We start from the raw sequence: 18,251 nt of genomic DNA on the forward strand, positions 1-18,251 counted from the left end.
CTGGCCGCCTCGCGTCCGAATGTCACGGCCCCGCTCGCGGAGGATGCCCCGTCGCGTGATGGTAGTAGGGACGTGCATGCGCGCGACCATTTCCTCTCATGCACCGCGTCAAGTCGCATGCATGCAACTACTAACATCACGTGTAGGTGCATCCTCCGCGGGGCGGACCGTGACATTCGGACGCGAGGCGGGCGGCCAGCAATCACACGTGCCGCGCATGCAGTGCGCACAGTGCGCCCGCGCGCGCACCCATGCTCGTCTCTGCGGCGAACTATAGCTTGTCCCTGCCGGTTCAATAAGCCATGACTCAGGGTTCGATCCCCTCGTCTGGTAATGTTCATGATGTCCGATCCAGCCTTGGATCACAGAGGAAGCCTGTATGTATGGTGGCTGGCCATGCGAGTCGGAGGGCAGCGCGCCGACGCAAAGGGTGAGGGTTGAATGTCACGTGATTGGCGTTGCTTTGCGCGCGCGCTCGCGCGCGACGCACGCACGCACGCACGCGCAGCAAAAGTGAGGCCGTAAGGCACCATCAATGGGATTCGAAACGACTCTACCGGCGGCATCCAAACGTACGCACACTGCGCTCAAAGGAGAAATCTTAGAAGGAGGCCAACCCGACTAGACTATATCGACCCAAGCACAGTTTAGCCCGTCAAAAAGTAGTACATGAATTCGAGGCCCCCGCTGCGCAGTTCGGCGCTAGACCTTGATGAGGGCATTCAACACGTCTTTGGATGCCCTCATCGTCGTCTCCCGGCGACGTAGTGCACGCAGCAAGGCACCCCGTCGGCCTTGCCCACTTCAATTAGCGAATCGCCGTCTCACTGCATGTCACGCGGGCAGACATTACGTCGATTCACATCGAGCGGAACGTAGTCTCTTGACAAAGAACATCTGAATGGAGAGAGAGAGCGATCAAGTACAAGCGATGTTCAAACGCGAGCCGGAAGGGCACGAAGCATGGCAAGAGCGTCCGGTCTCCACGGTCCAAGAGCCGGAAAGCCGAAAGAGTGTTGAGCGCGAGCTTGAACGAGGCGCGTCTGGTGGAGCTTCTCGGCTGCAGAACCCTTGATGACGAGGTAGTCGGCAGCATCGTCGGCTGCAATCGCACGACGACGAGCGCTCTCATTCGCGATGTCCGTCCTGATCCTCGTGCTGAGCTTGGCCAGATCCGGCACGCTGTTGAAGCCTCCAGACAGGTCGGCAAGGATAGGCTCCACCTGAGCCGTCGCTCTGAACAGGGGGTGGAGACATCCTAGCAGGTTGAACGACATTTCCGTGCTGCTGAATGTGCGCAGGCCCGCAGCCTCGATCTTGGCCGCGATTTGGTTGTTGGCATCCATCAGTCCCGTACCGCGACACCAACCAATGACGACGCCGACGATGGACACGTACTCCGCCCAACCTTCGCTGATCGCGCGGTTTGAGAGCGTTTCGAGGCCTATCTTGGACTCGGAGTAGAGACCGTCTCCTCCCATGGAGCCATGATTGGGACTCAAGGGTAAGAGGACGACGGTCGGTCTGGTGTTGATGCGTTTTGCCGCCTTGACGGAGCGCACAGCTCCGAGCAAGCGGTGCACGTTCGTCATCATGGCGCGGAAAGCGACTTCTGCACGATCGTCGATGGCCGACACATCCCGTCCGTACGCTGGAATGGCGGCAAATGGAATGAGAATGTCGAGGTCGACGCGCAAAGACTCGTAAATGTAGGTGACTAGGCTGTTGACGTCTTCTTTGCTTGCGCCGTTGAATGGCACAACGGTGAGCTGAGAGCCTCGCGCACCGACCTTTTGAAAGATTTCCTTGTAAAAGTCTAGAGTGGCGCGAGAGTAGGACGAGGTGGTGATGATGACTCGAGCGCCACCTGCCAGCAATCCTTTCGCGACTTCGAGCGCGATGGAACCCTTGCCGACACCCGTCAGCAGAGCATTTTGTCCCTGGAATGTGACTCCATTCTTGGCCATGTCCTCGAGGAGCGTCATGTAGACGCCTGTGAGCTGCTTGCTGGTCTGCCATTCTCCTCCAACCTTGCGCTTGACATTTAGGTATGGGACGCGGTCATCAGCGAGGCTGAATGGCTCGGGCGTGACGGTAGGACGGGAGCCGTGGGCGACGGAAGATGATTGGCGACGGCTGCTCGAACCGCGAATGCGGGGATGGCGGCCAGCAGGTCCGAGCGAGCGCACGACTTCGGTGTACATGCTCTTGATGGTCGTTTTGCCGACCTTGGTAAAGCTAGGCTCGTTTCTGATGAGCGTCCAGAGCTTGGCCATTTGCTCTCTTGCCAGCTCTACGTTGACCTGCGGGCCGACACGCTTTCCGTGCGCCATCTCTTCTACGTACGCCTCCAGCTTGCGAACGCGTTCGCGCTTGACCTCGCTGTAGATGACTTCGCCCTTAGCTCCGATTTCGGTGTGTGGAGCGGTGGGAGCGTACACTTCCTTGTAGATGGGCGGGCTTGGCAATGCCTCGCGACAGTTTTCCAGCAGCATTTGACCAAACTGCTTGGCGAGCGCGTACGTGGGACCCAGCTCGGGATCCACGCGCTCGATGGTGTACGCCATGAGGTGAAGGAGCGTGTCGTCGGCGCGCGAGATGATGTTGAGACAACGCTGCGTGATTTCACGATCGACGGTCGTGAGACGCCCACTGATGATGTCGTACCAGAGGTGCTGGGCGTCTTGCCTGGACCAATTCCAAAAGCTTGCAAAGTGGCGAGCTTTGAGCGGGTCGAATTTGGGACGAATCATGTTGATGTACTCTTCGCCGTGCTCTCGAGAAATGGCGTCCAGCTGATCTTGCAAAGCTTTGACTTCCAAACGGGTGCTCTCTGCGACGCGTTGACCAGCACGACCATCCACACCGAGATAGCGCTGGAGGATTTCGATTTGACGGCGAGCGTGCTCGTCGTGACGGCCTTGGATCTTTTCGAGCTCTTCAGCGCTGATCGTAGCCCCGCCACCGCCTCCACCGGAGCTGCCAGCACTGCCACCGCCTTGGCTAAGAGTGATACCGGCATGCTGAGCGTAGGTTTGGGCTGCAGTGTCGAGGAACGCCTTTGCTTCCGCTTCGGAACCCAGGCGTTTGGGAGGTTCTTGCGTGAGCGAGACGAGGAGGACAGCATCCGTTCGACCAGGACCCAATCCCCACGCTTTCTGAAGGTGCGACTTGGCGCTTGCGAGGTTGAAGCCTCCGGGAAGCTTGCCGCCGACCATGCGGGAGACGAGACCGGATGTGTACTTGCCCATCGTCCCACTGTAGCCAGCGCCCAGGGCTCCGCCCAATTCGTCGAGCGGGAGCTCCTCGCCTCGTTCAGGGAGGCTGGAAAACTCCTCGCCGAGACTAGCCACGAGCTCGTTTTGCAAAGTGGACTTGCCGCCGACGAGGTCCTTGATGGCTTTGGAGAGGGGAATGTCCGAAAGTTGCTTTTTAAGTTTTTGGGCCAGGATGACTCGCAGAGTGTCCACCGCTTTCAATGGCTCGTCTGGAACTTCTGCGGCTGCACTGGCTGGCGCTGCAGCAGGGGCAGGGGCAGGGGCAGGGGAAGGAGCCGCGACAGCCGGCGCTGGAGCAGCAGCAGGAGTAGTAGCACCCGCTGAGGGTCCAGCCGGAGTGGTTTCGACGGCATCAGCTTCAGCGTCGGCAAAGTTGTAGTAGATCTTGTCCCTGTCGCTGCTATGGCAAAACATGGCTCGGCGCTTGCCCTTGGCTTGGTCAGCAGCGGCGTATTCTGCGTGAAAGGGGCAATATCTCAGCGCGGAGCAGCAGGCGGAGTCACCAACAGACACGGCGCATGCCACTCACTCAGACCTGCCGTCTTTTGTGCCATTCCTTTGAGCGTGGGTGCAGGGCCAAACTCGACGAGGCGCTCAAAGGAGTAAGGCTCGTTGAAAAAGACGTCTTGCGTTTCGATCCTGGAAGAGAGATACGGAGTGAGCTCGGCGACGATCGGGACGCGGTGTGCCACTCGAATACCGACCACCTGACGGGACTGGCGAATTGATGACTCAGGAGCAACAGCAAGAGCTCCTTGGCGAGGCGCTGGCGCTTCTCGACGGTACCCCAGCCATCCTTGTCCCAATTTTGCAGCATCTTTTCCAGTCTAGGCGATCCTGTCGTGTCGAGAATGAGTTGCGCATACTCTTTCGTGAGCTGCGACGAGGGGCAGCAGCAGCAGCAGCAAGAGCGCGAGATCAGTCGTCGCGGATGCAGAGCGTCTGAGGGCTACGCCTGCTCACTCACTTGGAACGGCTTGGCTACGAGGTTTGGAATGTACTTGTTGATGAGCGCATCGGGATTGATGTCTCCCACCCTCTTGGACAAGAAGGCGTGAAATTCTGGCACACCTCCATTCAGGACGCGAGAGTGAAAGGGCACATCGATGCCGGGCAGCGGAATGGTGCAGTAGCCCCTCTTGAGCTCGATCCTGCCCGCTGCTGCCTCGGAGGATGCCTTTTTGTCAGCCTCGGCGATGATCTCGCGCAGCTTGTCACGCAAGACGGATGGATCTGCTTTTTGAAGGATCGACATGATGTGCTTCTTGGTCGGAGCGAGGTGAAGCACGCGTAAGGCAGGGCAGTCCGAGGAGAGCGAGTCTGACCTGCTGCTGATGGAGAAAGGGTCAGTTGGACGAGGCTAGATGTGAGCGGGAGGATGAAGCGCGCATGTGATCGTTTTGGGTGAGCAAGGCGCTTCCTAACGAAATGTGACTGTGCACGACGCAACGTCTCTCAAGACATGAGTCACGAGTGGGCAACAGCGCCATGCTCATCGAGCTTTCCTGAGCGTCACCCCAGCTGCCAACGCGTAGCCTCCTACAGTATAGCAATCACTTGCGCTGTTGCACCGACACGCAACACTCGTGCATGGCTTTCGGGGCGGCTTGACTCGTGACTGCGAAATTTGATGAAATGAATCAAAATCTTGAATGAATGATTGGACCCCTGCTGCCCAGCCGTTGATGATGGCAGTCTGAGTCGTGAGTCCATGGGTGAGCACGCATCACCCCTGCCTCCAGCAGCAGCAGCCACACATTACCCACCCCCGCGCTCCCGCACCTCTTGGACCCCCAAAATCCGGAAATTTCCAACGCGCGACGCGATGCGCGCGCGAGGTTGGGGTCTTGGGGATATGCCCCGCGCGGGCGATCAAAGCCACCCATGGCACGGCACGGCACGCGCAACCGCGTGCGCGTGCGCCCAAGTACGCGCGCCATCGATTTGATTCGTGATTCTGCGCATATATGCGTCGCGCTACGGCGCGGGCTGAGCACGGGCACGGGCCTTTTTGAGTCATTTTGCCCAGCAGCAGGCAAGCCAAAGCCAAAAGTTAGGATTTGGTCAATGAATCGCCGCGGGGTGAAGAGAGGGTGCGCGCCGCGCCGCGCCGCGCCTCACCGCGCCGCGCTATGGATGTCTCATTTTGCCCCATCACTCATCATATCCTGGTGCGATTGCGATTGAGAAAGACGATCGATCGAGGTGCGAGCGCGAGGCCCTCGATTCTTGATTGATCTTCATTCGGTCGCAGCAGTCAAGAGTCTGAGTGATGCGCGAAGCAATAAGCTGAACGTCCCGCCCCGCTCGCTCGGCCCGGCCCGGCTCGCTCAACAAATGGAGAGTCTCCGCCATGCCCCTCGCCCGCGAGGATTCGCGATTCTAATGAATCGCACGCGGCGTGAACGTCGAGGTGGTCGGACGCTGTGTGTAGCCAAGTGTTTGCTCAATGGTGCTGACTACAGACGAGCTCCATTCTCCTTCCAACCACCCACATCTTGTGCAAATTCCTCGCAGTCGACAACTCCTGGCACACCTCTTGACACCAGCTTCCCTTGCACTGACGCTTCGTTCCACTGCATTTCACGATCGCCCCCCTCCCTAAGGGCCTCCCACAGTCACAATGCCTTCGTCAAAAGAAAAGCAAGCGGCTTGGATCGCAGCAAACCGAGACTATCTGATCACGCGGCTGAATGCTGATAGTCATCGGCCATACTTTCCACAGCATGCAGACGGGAGTGTGGCGAAAGAGCTGGGAGAAATGACGTACGAAGAAGTGGCCAGGCGCTTGTTGCAGCTCACCTACCTGTCAGGCCGAGGCTGGATAGATTCATCTTGGCGCCTACTCATGGGCGATTGGTTGCGCAGGACCGAGGAACGCTTCGTCAAGGTGGATCCTGGCACGAGCGCTCCAAAGACTTCTGCCATACAATCATACATCGAATTGGACGAGGGCACGCCGGCGTTGGACAGATTCTTCGATGCCTACCCAAGGGCCAAAAGGGCAATCCTGGCTGCTGAAGATGTCAGCTTGTTCATCGAAATGTGCAGGCGAAGGGGAACCAAGCCTGTGCCATTCATTCCTATTCTCGACTCTGATCTCAAGACGTGGTTCAAGAAAGGTGGGTCTGCATCGTCTCGACTGCCAACGCGCGCCTTCACTGACCCCTTTGCTCCCACCAGACTCGCTCTGGCAGAGCGAAGACCTGGATGCCGTGGTTGATCGTGATCCTCAAAGAGTGTTCAGTGAGTGATCCACGGCGGCAGGCGACGCGGCGCGCGACGCTTCGAGCTGACACGCTTTTCTCCCTCAGTCCTGCAAGGACCAGTGGCTGCTCGCCACTCCACCAAGGCTAACGTTCCCATCAAGGAGATGCTAGGCGATGTGGAGCAAGGCCTCATAACGAGAATGCTGCAACGGTACTATGACGGCGACGAGAGCAAGGTACCCTCCGTGGACTATTTGGGTCCTCAGCCTCCAGCTCTCAACACTGCTGCTTTGCTCAAGCAACACGACATCAAGGCGACCCAGGGCGCCGACGGTCGCTCCATGACGTATCAGCTAGGGTCGAATCTTCCCCCGTCAGATGACTGGCTGGAGTTGCTTGCTGGCCGCTCCGCTGGATGGTTCAGAGCTCTGCTGCGGAGCGTCAGCATCGTGCAGGGCAAAAGCTACGCGGACAATCCGATTTCGCGCATCCTTGCACCTCGCAAGAATCAGCAGGTCGAGATCACGATGGATCCAGTCTCTGGCAGGCCACTTGGACTGATAGCGCGAGGAGCCGCCCGCTCGTACGGGCCCCACGACCCAAGCTTTAAGAGTGTTGAAGTCTCTCGAGACGCCGACTTGATCAAGGTCTTCATTTTTGAGCAAGTGAAGGGAAAGAGCGTACCTCTGGAGCTTCAATTCCGCTACGTCCCATCACAAGCATTTGCGCCAATCCACGAAATTATGGCGGGACGCAACGAGCGCATCAAGACCATGTACCGGGGCGTCTGGGGTCTTGCTCCACGCGCAGCATCGCAAGCGGCGCAAGAGGTCTACACTTCTGAGCCTCAGCTGCTCGACGCGCAACTCGTTTCAACGTTTTGCCGCGTCGTTGGCCTTAATAATACTGCTTACCACGAGCAAGTCAGTGCTCCTCTTGATGCGGCCATCATCATCGGATGGGCGCCCATCATGGAGGCTGCCATGTCCGTGGACGCCGACTTGCTGCGACTTGTGCACCTCAGCAACAGCTTCAAGCGCCACGCTGGAGCAGACGTGCTGCGCATCGGAGAAAAGTACACTTCGAGCGCATACGTCAGTTCGATTCGCATCACGCCCACCGGCAAGTCGGTCAGCGTGCTCGGCACGGTCTCGTTGCAGGACAAGGCGACGGGTACGTTGCACCCAATCGTCGATGTCGAGAGCTCGTTTTTCTTTCGCGGAGCATTTACAGACTTTGGCACGACGTTTGAGAAGAGCGAAGAGCGCTACATTGTCGAAATCAAGTCGGCATCGGATGCCGCCGTCTTGCAGAGCAAGGAGTGGTTCACTTGGACCGGCACCACTCCACTCAAAGCTGGACTCAAGCTGGAGCTGCATGTCAAGTCGGACGTCAAGTTTGGCAACGACGCGTCTTCCTTCCAGGAGGTCGAGGTCGAAGGAGGCGCATACATTCGCGACATTGTCGACGGCAAACTGATTTCCGTGGGTGGGATCGAATACATTGCAGAGGGCAAGAGGTGCGTCGAGGGTCAGAGGGTTGATTGCTCCGTGGTTGCATGCTAATTTGCGCTCCTCTACAGCTACGGCAATCCTGTCGTCGAATACATTAAGCGGCTGGGAGGCAGCACGCTCGGTCCTGTTCCCTTGGAAGGCGGTGGATACTCGCTTCTAGTCGGCGCCGAGTCATCGACGTTTGTTGCGCCCGCTACCAACGCGCCGTATTCGGCTGCCAGCGGCGATTACAATCCCATCCACACCAATCCCTACTTTTCCGACTTTGCCGGGCTTCCTGGTACGATTACCCACGGCATGCATTCTTCGGCAGCTGTTCGACGAATCACGGAGGAAGTGGCAGCAGAAGGGCACCCGGAACGTTTCCGTTCCTACTCGGCCAACTTTACCGGCATGGTCCTGCCTGGCGACACCCTCGAGGTCAGCTTGCGCCACATTGCCATGCACGATGGCCGCAAGATTGTCAAGGTGTCGGCCGTCAATCAACGCGGAGAGAGCGTGCTAGAGGGTGAAGCGATGATGGACCAACCTCCTACGGTGTACACTTTTACGGGCCAAGGATCGCAAGCCGTCGGAATGGGCATGGATCTGTACGACAGCTCGCCCGTCGCCAAACAGATTTGGGACAGGGCAGAGCGCCACCTACAGACCACCATGGGCATCAGCGTTCTGGACATTGTCAGACACAATCCCAAATCGCACACTTGCCATTTCGGAGGCGTGGCCGGCGCCCGAATTCGATCGCAATTCATGGGCATGTCCTTTGAGGGACCAGAGGGGATCAGCAGACCCCTGTTTCCGGAGATTACAAACACGAGCACTAGTTATACCTTTGACTCTCCTGATGGGGTGAGTTGCGACATTCTAGCTCGACATAACGAGCAGCCACTGACGATTTCTTGCCTCTCTTCACACGCAGCTCCTCTTCATGACTTCCTTTGCGCAGATCAGCATTGTGCTGGTCGAAGTGTGCGCCTTCAACGACATGAAGTCGCGGGGACTCATTGATCCCGAGGCGCCATTTGCTGGGCATTCGCTGGGTGAGTTGATGGTGAATCGCTCTCGGATCTCCTTGCGAGGCTGCTGACCGGTCCACTCTGCTTCACCGACGCTCCCGCAGGCGAATACGGCAGTCTTGCAGCAGGAGGCTGTCTGTCCATCGAGGACCTGTGCGACGTCTGCTTGCGTCGAGGTCTGACGATGGAAAGAGCCGTGGCGCGCGACGAGCATGGTCGAACAGATTATGGACTGATGGCCGTCGCGCCTGCACGCATCGGCCTCACCGACGAGCTCTTTGCCCACATCGTTGGCGAGATTGACGGATTCAACGGAAGCTTTGTCCAGGCTATCAATTACAATGTCGCCACGCTCCAGACCGTCGTTGCGGGTAACCTGAAGGGCTTGCAGACACTCACGCATACTCTCAACGGCATCGCCGCCGCTCTCAAGTAGGCGACCGCGCGCTCCTCTCTTTTGTCGTTCCCCCATCGTTAGGTCACCCGTATGTCCACATTGCGCATGATTACAATAGATAGATGGTTGTGAGCAGGAGTGCAAGCCTTGAAACGAGATGGTGAATCAGCCAGCGCACGTATGCCGCGCATCCCATGCATTTGGCAGATGGGATTGCTGCATATGCTGCTGCTGCTGGGGCCAATGATGAAGCAGCACGTGCACGCGTCCTGCTGTGCAGTTGGCGCCGCGGGTTCTGACGCGCGATTTCTGACTGGCTCGTCTTGCGCGCGCGTATGCGCCGATGAGGAGCCGCACCGTTGCCGCACCGCTGCTGCTGCTGCTGCTGCTGCTCCGCGCCCGCGTGCGTGCGTTTGGACATCGAGATCTGCGAGCTTCTCATCGAGCGAGCCAAGCAACTCATACCGAACAGTACAGACTACCGCCATTGCATTTCATCAAAGTGCACTCACTCACTAGACGTAGCATTGTTCGCTGCTGGCAAACGATTGACTCATCTCGTTCCTTTTTCCGTCGAAAACGTCGCAGCTGCTCGCTCCTCAAACACCAGAATATAGACCTAGACATGCCGGGTGCGGACGATTTGTAATAGCAATCAAAAGAAGTAATCCGCACCGACCCGGCGTCGCAGACATGTCGAACAGTAGCGCTCAGACGCCCACGCAGGATCTGCCTTTGCCAGCGAGCGCTGCCACTACAAGCTCCAGCTCGAGGGAAGCAGACGGGAGCGCTAGCGCAGAAAGCTCGGGAAGCAACGCTGCTCCCTCCAATCGAGGAGCCACTTCTGCCGCCTCTCGCTTATGGTCCTCATGGATATCGCCCTCCTCTTCTGCCTCTTCAGCTGCAAGCTCGGCTTTCGAGCATCGCAAGACTGGCGGCAAACGAGCCTCCTCTGCGCTATCGGGTCAAGTGCCAGCACGAATACCCACGTACGAAGAATTCAGATCTCAGGAACCTCCTCAAGCAAGATTGTTGAGATTGAGAGGACTTTTTGATATACTGCTGGATAATGATGATGAGGATGCGCTGGCTGGAGGAAGAGCAAAGGAAGAGTGGCATAGGACTGCCATGAGGGCGAGGTACGGCGCTGGTGGAGCGTGGGCCAGAGGCAGTCTCGCCAGCGAAAATCCTCTCGGTGCTGGCAGCAGCGGAGGAGGAGGAGGAGGCACCACGAGCAGCAACAGCGCAGCTGGTCGATCTCCCAACAGGAATCGTCCGAGCTTTGGAGATACGCAAGAGGAAAAGACTGCCGCTTGGGGCCCTCCTGCCTCGCCATCTGCGAGCAGCAGCAGCGGCAGTGCACGAAGCGCCTCTTCTTCCGACTCTGCTCCAAACGTCACACCTCCTTCTCAGAGCTATGCCAAGGAGCTCTTGAGTCAGTGTCGAGCTTGCAGAGCCGAATTGGAAAAGGAGAGGCAGAAGCGGGTCAGTCGAGGCGGCGATGGTCCTGATGAAGGAGGCTGGTTGGATAGCGCTACCAGCTGGATCCCTTTTGTAGGCTCCGAATCTAGCGAAGATTCGTCCGCTTCATCGGCTTCATCCAGCCGCTCGTCGAGCACAGCGGGCTCGCAATCGTACACTGACAATCTCATGGGATCCATAGGATCGCTGCTCGGCATGGACTCCAGCGACGCTTCCTCGCGCAACACTTCCCCTTCCTCATCTTCCGAATCGGACATGCGCGCAGACCACGAAGGAGAAGCGGGATGGGTGGGATCGGGTGTGTGGGGTCTATCGGCTGTTGGATCAAAGCAGAGGGAAAAGGATCGCTCCTTGGATCAAGAGATTCGACAGAGGGGACAGAGCGGACAGGACCACGAACATGGAGCACGCAGAAAGAGGCAAATCGAATGGGAGGGCTTTTTGAGGTATGCAGAGTCAAAAGAGAGAGGTGAGCAAGCGCGCGCAAGGCTTCTTCTTGCTTTTGCGATGACGCACACGAGCTGATGTCTGGTGCCGCGCCTCACAGAACTGTATCGCATCTTCATCGAGCTGGACAAGAATGGAGACATGCAGCTAGACGCGTCAGAGATTGGGACTGCACTAGACAGAGCAGGCATAGATTTGGCTCCAGAAGCTCTGGAAGACTTTATAGCGAGCTTGGCCAGCTCGAGCGCTAGATTGCCCACCGCGTCATCGTCACCCGCAACCGGCGCTCGAGGGGATGGCAGCAGCAACGAGGCGGCGGCGAGCGTGGTGCAGCCGCAGACGAAGATCAGCTTTCCTCAATTCAGGGATTATCTGCTGCTGCTTCCGAGGAAACCTAGTGTGGGAGAGGTGAGTCGGCGAGCAGGTTTCTGTTGGTGCGCGCGCACACAGGCTGAGGCGTTGCGCACAATCGCATGCAGATCTACCGCTTCTACCAAGTTAGAAAAGCCTGGGGTCTCTTTGGAGCTCAGGGCATCTTTGCCTCGTTTTCGGAGCAGTGGGGCAAGACGGAGAGGCACGGAGCGACGTCTGTGAATCTGGACGGAGATGTCAGTATGGCTGGAGAAGAGCGCAAAAAGGGCACCAATCTTGGCAAGGTGTCCTTGAGCGAGGAAGAAAAGGAACGGAGGAGACTGGCTGGCGAAGGTGCGAGCAAGGAGGAGACAAGGAGCGGCGAGAGCGGCGCAACAGCGCAAGGCTCCGATGCGAGCAGCGAGAGCTCGATGCAGGATGCCACGACAGACTCGACAGCTCAGCCTCTGCACGGCGACGAGGAAGATGAAGAAGAGGAAGAGGATTCGGACATGATCCATGGAGATGTCGCCGTCAAGTTTCTCTTAGCTGGTGGGATAGCTGGAGCAGTGTCGCGAACAGCTACAGCCCCGTTCGACAGGCTCAAAATCTACCTCATTACGACTTCGCGCCAACAAGCGCAAGGGCAGCCTCTTGCGGATGCCGCGAAGAACGCGCAGACTGCGGAGGCGGTCGCGAAAAAGACGGCGCAGACTGCGACGAGGAGTTTTGGATTGATGTACGAGGCGATTCGGGCGTTGTACGTGCAGGGTGGAGGACTCAAGTCGTTTTGGGTGGGCAACGGTCTGAACTGCATCAAAATCTTTCCAGTGAGTGGCGGCCTTGGGAGTGACGTTGGAGTCTTTGGCTGACGAGAGGCAAACCCCCACGCCGCAACAGGAATCCGCGATTAAATTTCTGAGCTACGAGACGTCGAAGCGCGCCTTTGCAAAGTATGTCGATGAGGTGGCAGACTCGAGGGATATCAGTGGAAGCAGCCGCTTCATCAGTGGTGGTATCGGCGGTATCACAAGTCAACTCGGTGAGTCTGCAGCGTTGCGCGCCGAATTTTGCGTCTGCCGACATTCTCCGCACACCACCTCGCAGCCATCTACCCCGTTGAGACGCTCAAGACGCGCTTGATGTCTTCGCAGTCTGGCCAAGGGGCGTCGTCGGCGTTGCAGCTGCGTGGCAATGCGCTGTTGGTAGCGACGGCCAAGGACATGTGGAAGAATGGCGGTTTGCGGACCTACTACCGAGGTCTCGGGGCTGGTCTGGTGGGTGTCTTCCCTTACTCTGCCATTGACATGTCGACATTTGAAGGCATCAAGCTGTTTTGGATCAAGTATACCGGCAAGGAAGAACCTAGCGTGCTTGCCCTGCTCGCTTTTGGCAGCATCAGCGGTAGTGTGGGTGCTACGACAGTGTATCCCCTCAAGTGAGTGGCACGAGTCTGCTTGTCGCGTGCTACGAGACATTGACCTCGCCGTGTCGGCCCTCTTTTTCAGTCTGGTAAGAACACGCCTGCAAGCAGCTGGTACGCCGGCTCATCCCCAGACGTGAGTCGGTTGCGTGTACGCGCGAGCGTGGTGCAAATCGCTCACGGCTTACTTCATTATACGCAGCTATGACGGCTTCTTGGACGTGGCGCGGAAGACGTACAAGAATGAAGGCTTTCAAGGCTTCTACCGAGGTCTGGTGCCCACGTTGGCCAAGGGTGAGTGGGAGCGACATGGTCATGCATGTGGTTGTGCAGCACTCTCACACCCGCCTATTCTCCCCTCTTCGCAGTGGTACCGGCCGTATCCATCTCCTATGTCGTGTACGAGCACAGCAAGAAGCATTTGGGTGTGCAGTAGAAGCTTTCGGTCCTGCAATGTGCTCCAAGTTTGCTGTCCCTGCACTCATAATTTCATTAGAATTCACGATGCGAGACGTTTCGAAAGCAGCGAGGCGGGGGACGCGCATGCGTGAGGCCAGGACAAAGTGCGGGCGCACACACGGATCACGTGACTTGACGAGATCGGCGCTGTCATGCGGGCGCGCGGCTTGAAATTGCACGGCCCGCATGCCATGGCGGTGCTCACCGAGTGTCAGTCATAGCGGCCATTGTAGGTGCTCTCCCTTTCACCACCATCTCAGCGAGTTCTCCCAAGTGTCATCTTTACGACGAGTCGATCCACTTGCATCTCATTGAGAACACGCCACCCAAACGAGCCCTTACCGCGGTTGACCTTTCATCCTGCACGCGAGATAAGCGCACGACGGCCGGCCACTCATTTCAGGTCCAATCAGCCCATCTCCTCAAGCGCTACTCTGTTCGCGATGCAGAAACACACGCTCTTGCCTCCTTCATCTCTAGCGCAAGCAGATGCCTCGTGGCTCACATCCACGTCCACGTCCACGTCCACGTCCGACTCTTGCTCTCTAACTCCAACCTTGTCTCATCTGCTTCTCCTCCCCACCACCTCGCCCATCCTGCAGCGCCTCTCTCGCGAGACGCTCAACGCGCTGCTGGAGCTGGAAAGGTCGGAAAGACCAGATACGTACGAGGGATTGCTAGATGTTGCTAGGTACTGCGTGGACGAGGAACCTGGATGGAGCGCACAAGATAAGTGGGAATTGATTAGACAAGGTACGGATGTCGCAAACGAGGATGCTGGGATGGCAGCACAAAGGCAACTGGAGAAGTTGGAAGAGGAGATGTGGGATGCAGCTGGTGGAAGAAGCAAGGAGCTGGTCAAATTGGCACGAGACGGTGTGACTGTCGATGCTATTCCATCGCGCAGCATCAACAGCAGCGGCATCAACAGCAGCAGCAGCAGCAAGACGAGCACGAGGGACGCGTCAAACACCTTTGACAATGATCCACTCATTTCTCTCGCCGACTTTACAAAGCTCATTTCGCAATCCGACATTCTCTCTCACTTTTTCGCGCAAGACTTGCCCGGCTCGATGAGGCTGGAGGCTGCAGTGAGGGTGCAAGAGACGCCTCGAGAAGCGTTGGCTACTTTGGCAGCTGTGGCGGTGACGGGCGGAGGAGGAGGATCCTCTACTGCCAAGCGCGTTCGAGGATTGTTGGGCGGTCTATTGGGAGAGGTGGGGGATAGGGTTGGAAAGGCGACGGGCAGAGAGACGAGGATAGGCCCAAAGTCCAGCTTTGTGGGATTGCAAAACGACGCTTCAAAGACGGAATTGGACAGGTTGGAGAGGGGATTTGCTGATGCTCAGAATGGTCGTGGTGCAGGTAATGTGAGGATCGCAAAAGGCGCAAAGAGTAGCGCAGCTGCTGCAGCACAATCTCGACGACCTAGAACGCCTACTGGCGCTACGCCTGCGCTCGCTTCGGAGGCGGAAGAGCGCGTCAAGGCTGCAGCAGCTGCGCTGGTCTCACGCGAAGAAGGAGCATTCATCATCGACGAGGCGAGGGATGGGGAGGGGGAAGAGGATGAAGAGGCGGCTACAGCGGGCGAGCTGGAAGACGAGCTGCAATTGGTGCCCGGAACGACGAAAGCCGGCGTCGAGGAGTCGAAGAAGAAGAAGGAAGAGGATAAGGCTACGATCGCGCAGAAACGCATGGCGGATGGTGAGTCTTGATTGGAGGGAGAGGGTGCGATGGTGGCCTAGAGGTCATTTGCGCAATGCTAAAAGCTGGACGGACGCTGCTTCCACAGACTTGCGAAATGCTCCTGCGCAATAGACTTGCGCCTCATCGTGGACCTGGTGACCCCATGTCGGTCACAGCTTCATCGTCTGCATGATACATTACATTCGAATCGATTCTGCGAGCGTCGATGTAGCTCTCATGCCTGTAGGTGGCGGTGCTGTGCATTGCGGTGGGGCAGTCCAAGTTGCCTGCCGAGACGATGTAGGGCAACAGGGAAACGTGCGGCATAGGTGCAAAGGTCGACGAACGTAGCCTGCCGGATCGTGATACTTTTCTTGAAGCGGCGAATCAGATCTCCTGCTCCATCTCCTTGTACTCTTCCTTTCGCAGCGCGTCGACGATTTGAAGTCTGCGCAAGAGCTGCTTGGCTCTTTCCTTGCGCTTTTCAGAGTCGGAGTTGGAGGAGGAGGAGGAGGAGGCGGCGGCGAGCAGGATATTGTACTGCGACAAGGCTCTCATGCAGTCTGAGGTTGGTGTCGGTGGCGGAGGAGCAGAGGAGGGTGAGCAAGAGGGAACGTTTTGGGGGTGGAAGCAAACGTCTTCAGATTGTCGAAAGGCATATCAACTTGACCACTGGGCACGGACTTGACTTTGGTTTGGGTTGGGGGACTCGCATTGCATTGCACTCACACCGAGCATCAGGCTCCAGCTCTAGTAGCTCTTCGATCTGCTCGCATTCCCTCTCGAGCACGCGAACGGATGCATCTGTGCCATGTTCGATGTCGATGTCGATGTCGAGTGGAGTGAGATCGGATCAGGTTCAATTGCAGCACTCGTCTCGTGGGAGGGTGATCGTCCGAGCGGCAAGTAGAGACGCGACGTGACGCACCTTGATCGATGAGCCATGAATGATAATTCCAGATGGATTCGTCGGAAGGATCCGTATACATTGCTTGTTTGATCAATTCGAATTCTGCCGGAAGGGGGAGGGGGGGGGGGGGGGGGGGGGGGGGGGGGGGGGGGGGGGGGGGGGGAGAGGGAAAGAATCTGTAAGCGTGATTGTCGAGGCTAGCCCCCCGCGGCTGATCTCTACCTACCCTCATCCCTAGCCGATCGAATCCTATCCACATCCCATCCTTTCGCTTTCCAATACCCGCAAAGTATGATGCCCCTATGATGCCAAGCTGAGAAATTGCTGAAATCCTTCTCCACATGTCGGAGCGTGTAGGCCAATTCTTGAGCGGCCAAGTCTAGGTGGAGCGCGGCGTAGGCTGGTGGAAGATGCGAGAGCGTGTGGAGCGAATCGGGAAAAGATGATGAGCGGGCTGGAGGAGAGAGGGAGGGGTGAGGGAGGATGGCCAGTTTGGAAAGGATTTGCCGACGATAATTCCACCCGTGAACTGCAAAGGGGGAGCGGAAACGAATGAGAGAAATGGGGGGGCAATGGAAATCGCAAGTTTGAATTCCTCGTCCTTTCTCGGGACTCGCTGGCTGGCTGGCTGCGCGCGCGCGCAACTCACAATTCCTCCCATCCATCTGCAGCATGCCATCCACCAATTTCAATTCCCTCTTCCACTTGCGAGGACTCTGCAAGCGTTGCCTATCCACACGCCCCTCTTCTTCCACCACCTCATCCTCATCCACAGGCAGATGTTCAAGACACCAAGCTCGATGATTCCATATCCAATACACTTTGGGATGAGCTTTGAGCGCATGCTGCGTCAATTCGACATCTGCTCCTATCAGTCGCCTTGCGCGCGCATCTCTTGCTCTCTGCTGATGTTGATGATGCTGCTGCTGCTGCTGCTGTTGCTGCTGGCGATCATCGAGGTGGGGAGAGTGCGAGTGCGAGCGTGATGCTCGAGGTGAAGCTGAAGGTTGAGCTAGAGCGTCAACACCTCGATGCTCCTGCTCCTGCTCCTGCTCCTGCATCCGCTCCCGCTCCTGCTCCTCCGCCTCCTCAGCATAGCCCTGCTTCAAACTCTCAAAAAAGTCCCGCTCCTCCTCCATTTCCTCGCCCTCGCCATTCGCAACCTTGGCCGCCCCGATCATCCTCTGCATGATCTCTCTCCTAAAGCTCCAAACCGTGTAGACCTCCGGATTCAAACCCAACAACTCTCCCGTCCTCTTCAACATTTCCATCTCCTCATCTTCCTCCCCTGCTCCTGCTCCCGCTCCAGCATCTGCTCCAGCGTCTGCTCCAGCGTCTGCTCCTGCTCCTGCTCCTGCTCCTGCTCCTGCTCCTGCATCGCGACTCCTTCTCTTACGACGCCGAGCAGAAAAGATCGACTCTTCAAGCGCAGCGTAAGCTCGTAATTTCTCAGCTTCGCGCGTCTTCTTGGCTCGAGCAGCAGCTGAAGAGGAGGAGGAGGAGTCGGAGGAATCGGAGGTGGAGTGGGAAAAAGCGGATCGTTTGATACCGTGCATGTTCAGCGTCGAATGAAAGATCGAGAAGCAGCGTGTGGGTGGGTGGGGGGACAGAGACGCGCGCGCGCGCGGGTTGGAAGAAGGGAGGGGAGGGGCACACCTCGATCCCCGCTAGATTGGTTCGGAAGTCGTTCTTGAGTGCGGCGAGGGGCCGCCGGGGGGGGACAGAGTGGTGAAAGTGCACTTTAGGTTATTCGCGGGGGTGGGGGTCCGGGCTCTGGCATGCGATTGTAGGTGATGGTACAACTTTCGACAATTTTGAATGCACGATTCACGATCGATTTCGGGGTTTAACATCAGCGCGTGAGCCAAGCCAAGCCAAGCCATTGCAAGAATTCAAGATTCAGGCTTCACGTGATCCTCCCACATTTTGCAAAAAGGCATATATGCGCTGCATATGTGGGCCGCCGCGCGTGCTCCATCCATCCATGCACCCGCGCAACCCTTCACTCACGCGCAGTTTCGCATGCAAGCAATGCACGAGAAAGAGTTCTCCATGCTCCACATTTACGCCCCCCCCCCC

The 18,251-nt window shown here is 57.6% G+C and overlaps 5 protein-coding genes across 5 annotated transcripts; 3 read left to right on the forward strand and 2 right to left on the reverse strand.

Moving 5' to 3' along the window:
* Positions 1-681: 681 nt before the first annotated feature.
* Positions 682-4,895, reverse strand: IE81DRAFT_327065 (hypothetical protein). The gene is made up of 4 exons (XM_025514998.1): positions 4,246-4,895; positions 3,983-4,155; positions 3,808-3,917; positions 682-3,733 (listed from the first exon to the last, which is right to left on the reverse strand). Exons 1-4 carry the CDS (start codon positions 4,531-4,533, stop codon positions 936-938), a joined length of 3,369 nt encoding a protein of 1,122 aa, XP_025366025.1. The 5' UTR covers positions 4,534-4,895; the 3' UTR covers positions 682-935.
* A 559-nt stretch (positions 4,896-5,454) lies between these two features.
* On the forward strand, positions 5,455-9,551 carry IE81DRAFT_327067 (hypothetical protein). Its single transcript, XM_025514999.1, has 6 exons — positions 5,455-6,400; positions 6,462-6,524; positions 6,593-8,006; positions 8,070-8,850; positions 8,921-9,041; positions 9,122-9,551. The coding sequence occupies exons 1-6, from the start codon at positions 5,902-5,904 to the stop codon at positions 9,451-9,453; spliced, it is 3,210 nt and encodes a 1,069-aa protein (XP_025366026.1). The 5' UTR covers positions 5,455-5,901; the 3' UTR covers positions 9,454-9,551.
* A 321-nt stretch (positions 9,552-9,872) lies between these two features.
* Positions 9,873-13,625, forward strand: IE81DRAFT_307286 (mitochondrial carrier). Its single transcript, XM_025512353.1, has 8 exons — positions 9,873-11,365; positions 11,444-11,751; positions 11,823-12,524; positions 12,595-12,736; positions 12,802-13,132; positions 13,203-13,253; positions 13,320-13,411; positions 13,486-13,625. Exons 1-8 carry the CDS (start codon positions 10,108-10,110, stop codon positions 13,551-13,553), a joined length of 2,952 nt encoding a protein of 983 aa, XP_025366027.1. The 5' UTR covers positions 9,873-10,107; the 3' UTR covers positions 13,554-13,625.
* A 394-nt stretch (positions 13,626-14,019) lies between these two features.
* IE81DRAFT_350686 (hypothetical protein) lies at positions 14,020-15,394 on the forward strand (the record flags this gene model as incomplete). The annotated part of the gene is made up of 2 exons (XM_025516585.1): positions 14,020-15,280; positions 15,369-15,394. 2 exons carry the CDS (start codon positions 14,020-14,022, stop codon positions 15,392-15,394), a joined length of 1,287 nt encoding a protein of 428 aa, XP_025366028.1.
* IE81DRAFT_354357 (protein prenylyltransferase) lies at positions 15,348-17,728 on the reverse strand (the record flags this gene model as incomplete). Its single annotated transcript, XM_025516660.1, has 8 exons — positions 15,348-15,825; positions 15,992-16,066; positions 16,191-16,274; positions 16,399-16,572; positions 16,684-16,701; positions 16,822-17,074; positions 17,336-17,460; positions 17,572-17,728. The coding sequence occupies 8 exons, from the start codon at positions 17,726-17,728 to the stop codon at positions 15,650-15,652; spliced, it is 1,062 nt and encodes a 353-aa protein (XP_025366029.1). The 3' UTR covers positions 15,348-15,649.
* Between the last annotated feature and the right edge of the window lie 523 nt (positions 17,729-18,251).

Source organism: Ceraceosorus guamensis (assembly GCF_003144195.1).
Source record: "Ceraceosorus guamensis strain MCA 4658 unplaced genomic scaffold IE81scaffold_174, whole genome shotgun sequence".
NCBI classification, from domain to species: domain Eukaryota; kingdom Fungi; phylum Basidiomycota; class Exobasidiomycetes; order Ceraceosorales; family Ceraceosoraceae; genus Ceraceosorus; species Ceraceosorus guamensis.